The 8380-nt window shown below is 39.7% G+C and overlaps 1 protein-coding gene across 2 annotated transcripts in view; it reads left to right on the forward strand.

Annotated features, from left to right (window-relative positions):
• The window catches only part of Wnt2 (Wnt family member 2), a 59259-nt gene that overhangs the window by 33364 nt on the left and 17515 nt on the right, over positions 1 to 8380 (forward strand). The window contains exon 4 of one of the 2 annotated variants that reach the window (XM_004644853.3): positions 3542 to 3806. In XM_004644853.3, the coding sequence (XP_004644910.1) occupies positions 3542 to 3806 (265 nt within the window). The remainder of the gene's footprint in view (positions 1 to 3541; positions 3807 to 8380) is intronic. The other variant, XM_023705058.1, reaches the window with a different exon arrangement.

Raw genomic sequence — 8380 nt, forward strand, 5'->3', positions numbered from 1 at the left:
TGGCCGTCTTTATTTTGCTTGATCATTGTTGGTTTGAAATTGAGACTGTCTGAGAATAGGATTGCTACCCCTGCTTTTTTCTGAGGTGCTGGGGCATGTAATATTGTGTTCCATCCTTTGACTTTCAGCCTATGAATGTCTTTATGAGTTAAATGTGTTTCTTTTATATAGCATATTGTTGGATTTTATTTCCTAATCCACTGTGTCTATTTCTCTTAATTGGTGAATTGAGTCCATTTACATTGATGGTTATATATGAGATGTATTGACTTACAATTGATATGTTATTAATCTGTTGCTTACTCCTTTTTCTCCTGTGTTTAATTGCTTGCCCTATTTAGGTGGTTGCTACTGATCTCATTCGTGGAGTTCTGATTATTTTGGTCCCTCTCTAAAACATCTTTCAGTAGCCTGTGTAGGGTTGGCTTTGTCATCATGAAATTCTTTAGTTGTTCTTTGTCATGAAAGTATTTCACTTCTCCATCATACTTGAAAGAGAGTTTTGCAGGGTATAGTAGTCTGGGCTGGACTTTGTTTTCATAGAGGACTTGAAGTACTCTGATCCATGCTCTTACTGCCTTCATGTTTTGTGAAGAGAAGTAGACCATAATTCTGATGGGTTTTCCTTTGAATGTGATCTGCTTCTTCTCTCTGGTGGCTTTCGGTTTATTATTTTATGCTGGATTTCTGGGATCTTGACTATTATTTGTCTCATTGTGTTTTTAATTGGGTTGAGGTTACTTGGCGTTCTGTATGCTTTGTTTACCTGAATGTCAGATTGTTTCCTCATATTTGGGAAGTTTTCTGCTATTACTTTTGCCCATATTTTTTATTGTCATTTTATTGACTTCTTCTTTCTCATTGATGCCTATTATTCTCACATTGTTCATCCTTGCATCATCTTGCAGGTGATGGATTATTTTTTCCAGCATCCTAGTTGTTTATAAGAGATTCTTTCTTACCTTGTCACTAGCTGCACCAGCGTCTTCAAGATCTGAAACTGTCTTCACTTTCACTTAAATGGTTTTGCAAGCTTGTGATTGAGATTTTGAATTCCTCTATATCTCTTTGACTCTACTTCATGCGATCAATTTCTTTCCTGTATTGCTAATTCAAGGAATCTGTCATTTTTCTAATCTCCTCTTTTTTTTTATCAATGTCTTCTTTAGAAGCAGTTAGAAATTCTTTTACTGCAGTGTTTTTTCAGATTGAGTTTCCTCCCTATGTTTCTGTAGTTGATTCTTTACTTCAGATGCTACGAGTTCTGAGAATTCTTTTTTTATTTCAGAAAAGAATTCCACTCTGATTTCTTCTATAACTTTTTGATGTTGCTTATTTACTATTGATGCTATTAATTCTTACATTTGAGCTGAGCTAGTAGAAAATAATTCCCCTCTGAGTTCCTCTATGACTTTCTGCTGTTGCTTATTTACTACCGATGCTATTGATTCATACATTTGAGCTGAGCTAGTGTCCTCTGCACTTGTTCTGGGTGGACATTGGGTTTCCTCCATATGTTTCTGCATTTGATTCTTTACTGCAGATGTTATTAATTCAGGGATTTCTTTTTTCATTTCCAATCTGAGTTCCTCTATACCTTTCTGCAGCTGTTTCTTTATTTCAGAAGCCATTGATTCATTGCTTTCAGCTCTGTGATTCCCAATTTTTCTGTTTGTGTCCTCTGCACTTGTTATGGGTGAGCTTGGGTTCTGAGATTGCATTTGGTCCTTCTTGTCATTTTGTGTAGCACTGTCTTCTGACCTTTGTTGAAGATCTTTGTTGCAGTTATAACCTTAGCACCTACTGAAGTTCGGGCGCGTATCTACAAAGTTTGGATTTATCCAGCTGTGCCTGGCTTGGGTCTGGCTGCTATGCTCAGCTCCTTCCTGCTGCTGCCCTTGGGGGTTAATCTGTTGTGCCCCTCTGGCAAGATGTTCTGCTCCTGGACTAGCTGGGTGGTTCTGTCCTGTACACTCTCTATAGTGATTGCAGCTTCAGGGTTTTACCCCAGGCCTGTATGCCAGGCCTGAGCTGAGTCTAGAGAGGGCAAGGCGGAGTAGGGGGGAGAGGCAGCTCTCCCACACACTCACTTGGCCTTGGCTAGGACTGGATCTGGGGGTTCCAGGAATATGACAGAAATTCCTACTCGGTGGTTGGTGTGGGGGAGTTACTACAGAGTGGTGGGTGGTATCCCAAGGGGGTGAAAGAGGGTCTCACCCACACTGTGCCTGGGCTGGGACTGGTAGGTCCCACTGGCGTAGGGTAGCCGGAAGCTCTCCCACACATTCATTGGGCCTGGGCTAGGACTAATCTGAGTGTTCCAGAACGCAGCAGAAATTCCTCGGGGTGGGTAGATGCTGTGGAGTGGTGGGGGTCATCCCAATGGGGTGGAAGAGGGTCTCACCCATGCTGCTCCTGGGCTGGGACCAGTAGGTCCCTCTGGTGCAGGGTAGCCAGAAGCTCTCCCACACACTCACTGGGCCTGGGCTAGGACTGGATCTCTGGAACAGGTATTTTCCTTAGAGTACTGATATGTTAAACGTAGAGTATTGATATGTTAAACTAAAGAATGTTAAGAAAAAATTTTAAAAATGTTTTTAAAAATAGGAATAAACAATTACATATTTTTACACAGAAATTTAGAAATCTAACCATATACAGCATTGTAGCAGGACAGTCCTATGACTTTTTTTTCTTGTCTCTTGTTTTCATTTATTACCCTCTTTTTTTAAACAAATATTTACTTGAAAGACAATATAGCAGTAATTGGTATGACATGACAAGCAGTACGTATTTAGAAGAACAAAATGGCAGGCATTCCAGGCATGACCCTAGTATTACACATTGCTATCTTCAGTGCAGTTGCTTAGTTCACAGGTTTCATATGAGATTCTGAAATCCAAAATGCTTCAAAATCCAAAATATTTTGTGTATCATCATGATGCCATAAATGGAAAAACCCATTTCTGACCTCATGTGATCAGTCATAGTCAGAATACAGATACACTAGGATTTTGTATTGAATCACCTTCAGGCCACCACACAAGGTGTAGTTTAGAATTGCGTCCCATCTCCAGGAAGGTTCATTTGTATATACAAATATTCAAAAATCTGAAACCATCCAAAATACTAAGCACTCTTGGCCCCAAACATTTTGGATGAGGGATGCTTAATGTGTAATGGCATACATTTTTTAAAAAATAGCACAACTATATTTATTTAGAAAATACTCTAATCTCTTCCCTCATTCCTTAAACTGGTAATTTACCCTATTAAGGAGTAAATGTCTTGTTACCTTGAGAGCTAGCAGGGTTCCCAGTTAGGTTCTTGCCTCCATGCTCTGCCACTGCCCCCTTGCTATAGTCACAGGGTGGCTAATGGGACCAGCAAGTAGGCAGTGTTTCTCCAGCATCTTCCTGTCATGAGCCCCAAGGTCTGGCATCCATGATCAACTCCTGCTTCCTTGGACATAAGGAGGGTGCTAGCACTGTCACATGCTTGAGGCCGCCTTTCCTGAATGTTGCCCCTGTCTCTTCTGCAGGCTGTAAAGCGGTTCTTGAAGCAGGAGTGCAAGTGTCACGGTGTGAGCGGCTCATGTACCCTGAGGACATGTTGGCTGGCCATGGCCGACTTCAGAAAAACGGGTGATTATCTCTGGAGGAAGTACAATGGGGCCATCCAAGTGGTCATGAACCAGGATGGCACTGGTTTCACTGTGGCTAATAAGAGGTTTAAGAAACCAACGAAAAATGACCTTGTGTATTTTGAGAATTCTCCAGACTACTGTATCAGGGACCGAGAGGCAGGTAAGTTAAAAAAAAAAAAGAAAAAAAAAAAAAGAAAAACTTTTCAATAATCAGTATTGTGTGATTTGAATGAAGTTCTGTATTTTCAGCCTATCATTTCTGTAAGAGCTACCTGCTGCCTTCAGGTCGGAAGGTACTATCTTACATAAATCCTGTTGAAACTACATAGAAGGCTCTCCTAAGCGCCGGACAAAGCAGCTTGCTAATGTGCAAATTCTAGAAAAGAAACACACCAAGAATGTGCATGGCAAACAGTCAAAGTATGTCAGCAGGATCCTTCCACTAGAGCAGAGTTCTGGCTGGTGGGCTGGTGGGCACTGTGCGCGCATCTTTTGGGGATCCTGAAGCTGAAGGATGGCTTCGGATGGCATCTTCCCTTTTACAGCCCCCATGACTCAGGAGGAAGTGCACCGGAGCTTTAAATTTAGCCTCCTATGCCCTGCTGCACATGCCCTCACACTTTGCAATATGCTTAGAAATTGGCACACACTAAAAACCAAAACTTTATTTCACTCTTCTTGGCCACAGGTGGGCATGGACATGGGTTGTGTAAGAGACACCTCATTTGTTAAGACCACAAGTGGCACTTTCTCCATCCTGTACTAACTCAAAAGAGCCACTGTCTCAGGCTCAGCTCAGCAGCTGTTCCCACCTGCCTGATCGCATACCTGTGCTTTCTCTACCTCTTACCCTTCCCCATCCACTCTGAACTCAGGCTTAGCACTTTCTTTGCAAAAGCTCTGGTGCAAAGCAAAAATGAGTTAAAAGTCTAAGTCAACAGGAGGTGGTACCAGCCCAAAGCTCACTTTGACTCAGGCCGATTTCTTGGTAGAAAGCAAGGCAATCCACTGTCAAAAAACCCCTCTGATTTAAATGTGGTGTTTGTTTTTTCATTCAGAAATTGGTGCAAAGGAACCAGTGAAATAGTGCAGATAGCAGGCAGATTCTAATTTTAGACTGGCCAAGAGGTGAAATAATCAAACAGCATCACAAGGAGGCCCAAGCTCGTTTTGGCCTTTCTTGAGTGCTTGAATTTCCTTCAGGTTCATGGAGCCAGCTCTTGGCAGCACGGTACAGGTTTCTGCATGCAGCCAGTGGATTAATCACTGCTGAACCCATGTACCAGCCCCTGCGCCCCCTGCGTTCCTGATGTGTTCTGGGGTCACCCACAAGTTATCCTACCTGTCAGGCCCAAGTTTTGATCAAATCACTAAGAAACCTGTGCTTTGCTATGAAATTGCCCTTGGGATTGGGCTTTAAGTGAGAGTTTGCTCTCAGACTTCTCAGACAGAGCATGACGATGAGGACACTGTAGTCACTCTCAGTCCTGTAAGCTGGCTGTGGTAGGCTAAGGTTGCTGCCCACGTGACCTTATGAATGCATGGAGCAGCCCCATGATATCCATGTGCTGGAGCTCATTATTGCAACAGTAAACAACAGTAAATGATCAAGAGAAAGATGTACCTAGATGATCAGCACCAACCAAGGGCAAAATTCATATCTTAGCAAGGGCTGTTTACTGACAACAAAACTATCATCATGACCACTGGACGGGTGAACAAAGGGAGTGACTTGCTCATGGTCTTGTGGGTAGGAGGGCTCAGATGCCTGGCCTACACATTTTCCCTACCTATATCGCAGATGTGGGGGAGAAAAGACCTTGTGGAGGAGAAAAGACTTTGTGAAGCAGAACCTTATTTTAAATATCAGAGGACCTGATCCCAGCACATCTTTCTCATCCTTTGAAGAAGCAACAGCTATAGCTAACCAATATTTACTGCCTCTGGAGTACTCAGTAAAGTAAAAGACCATATTTTCTCTTTCCCACAGAGGAATCCAAACTGCCTCCTTGACTTACTGGATGATTCCAAAACACTTCCTATTCCCTGTATTAGAACAAAATTCTGTTTCTTGATTGTAAAGTAGCAGACATACTCACCAGCACATGGCAGGGCTCAGTCTACATGCTCTGACTAGTCCTCACCATGGGGGGTGAGTACTCATTAGAGAAGATGGAAGCTCAGAGAGGACACACATTCTGCCCAAATAGCATGCAATTGATAAGAGGCAGAGCGGGTCCTGTCTGTCTGTCTGTCCAGCCTTTCACCCATTATAGTCTCTCTGTCCGTCCTTTCAACCATTGTAGTCTGTCTATCCGTCCTTTCACCCATTGTACTCTGCCTCCTTTGACTCTACAAAGTTTAGAATGCAGAGTTGCAGGGGCTGGCTTTCTGAGGACAGCTATATACTTTATTCACTCTTTTAATCTATTGCTTTGTATCTTAGATACATTTTAGCTTATGTGTCTTAAGAACATGTGAATTTTTCTAGTTCTTATTTGGTCTTGATTAGCCAGGAATCTGTTCTTTTTAAAGTAGCCAGTTCCAATATATTAGATCAGATTTCTGGTAAGATTCCTAGATTATTTGTAAATTATCTGTACTTTATCTCCTTTTTAGGAAAATCCAAGAAAGTGCCAAAGTTATCCATATGATACTCATCATATTTCTTTTTAACTCTGTTGACCCCAGATAATAATTTAAGTGAAGATATGATTCAGGACATTTGATAATCATGTAGGTAGATGTTCAACTTGTTAAAGGAATATTTGCCTTACTGTTCTGACTTGGAGTCATATATAAACAGCCACAGGTATGAGATACAACTGCTCCCTGAGAAAGCCTGCTTCAACTCATACTTCTACTGAGGGCCTTGCTTTAAGGGACTTCCCCTGCTGGATAAACATCTGTGGCATCTGATATAGCAGGCCAATAACAACAGTCATAGGTTTTAGGTATGGAATCATGGTGGAGTATCCTTTAGCTTGTTTGTGGAGGCAAAGAAATGTAGCAGAGAATTTTAAGGCCTGAAAAAAGGGAGGCTTTCTGCCTCTAACTTACAATGAACATAAGAGAAGAGTCTTCCCTTTCTGTGAGACCAAGGTGTTGGATCAGTAGTGGGTATACAGCGAGGGACCCCTTCCCTGCACTCGGTCTTAGTACATTAAGAAGGATATATTTTCTGGAGAATAGATCTTGCACTTGTTCAAAATGCATTACTATTAAGGGTAGCCAGGATCCAAAACATGTCAAAGTTTTCAGTAAAAGTTAAATCAAGTAGCATAATTCTCTTTCTTTCTTTCTTTTTCTTTCTTTCTCTTCATTTTCTCTATTAAAATTGGCATTAACCTTTCCCTGCATTTCATCTACTACTGCCCAGTCTTTCTTGTAGTCACTGTCTTGTTTTGAACCATTGTTTTTGTTTTTAAATTATGCACACTGAATACAGTTTATCAGGTAACTTTTCCTTGCCAGCACTACAAAAGCAATAGCAGCGAACAGTCAGGTCATCAGTATTTGGAACTGATTGACTTTACTCTTGCTAGGTTGGAGCTGTTTTCTGTTCGAAGTAACCCATATCTGATTTTCAGCTAGGTTTACAGAGTGGATAAAGGTTTACCAGTCTAGTCCACTATTTTCCAAAGTAAGTGATACCTTCTAGTATTAGAAACTTTAAAAAGTATATTTCAAAGACCTAGTGAATCAGACAGCTTAAGGAACAATTTCAAACCTAAATTTTTTTTTCATTCATTAAAATAGGTTTTATTCTTCTCTTTTCCAAAACTACAAGCTTGGGATAGAATTTTTGTTTTTTGGGTTTTTTTTTTTTTGATGGTTTATTTATTTATTTTTGAAATTGTCCAAAACTTCTTGTAAAGAAACAAATGGTTAAAGTATATACATAAAAATATTAGCTATGGAAGAACAAAATTAAATAGCATCTTATTCCACATTAGAAAAAAAAAAAAAAAAAAAAGGACCAAGGGTATAAGAAACTAGCTTAATTAAGGGACTGAAAGAAAAGATCTGTTCTCTTTGAATTTTATACTTAGCAAACATACCTTTGAAAACTAAAAGTAAGATGTTCTAGTTATACAAACTTGAAATATTTTAATACCTCCAGAAGTAGCATATAGGAAATAACAAAGAGCCTAATTCAAAAGACAAGAGAAGTTGCAATATGCTCCTGGATGAACAATAAAGAGTCTCAATATGATAGTTATGCAGGACTATATAAAAGATATATTAGATGAACCCTTATTAAAAGGTCATTGCAGATTTCTATGAAACAGTACCAATCTTATGTTGGATTATACATGTATTTTTTTTTCTATATGTGTGCATGTGTGTATAAAAGACAGGGAAGAAGTAATATAAAGTCAACAGAAAATGGAAATATACTTTTTAAAGTTTCTAATACTAGAAGATATCATACAATGTCTTTTAAATAAATTGTAAATCAAAGATACAATATAAATCTTAGAACAAAAATTAAGATTAAGCAATATTTAGAAAATTAAATACTAATTAAAAGTTAAATGTTTCAAAACAATTGAACTAAGAAAAAGTTTTCATGATAGCAAAGAAGTACTAAAAGTAAAACATAAGATAAATACTGGAATGGCAAATAAATGACCAGCACTTCTAACAGTTTGAGGATAGGATAACACACAAAAGTTCTGGTGTGTTGTGGACATGCATAATGACCGTGACAGTTACTGGTGGCTAGGCGTC

Source organism: Octodon degus, unplaced genomic scaffold (assembly GCF_000260255.1).
Source record: "Octodon degus isolate 3935 unplaced genomic scaffold, OctDeg1.0 scaffold00213, whole genome shotgun sequence".
NCBI classification, from domain to species: Eukaryota; Metazoa; Chordata; class Mammalia; order Rodentia; family Octodontidae; genus Octodon; species Octodon degus.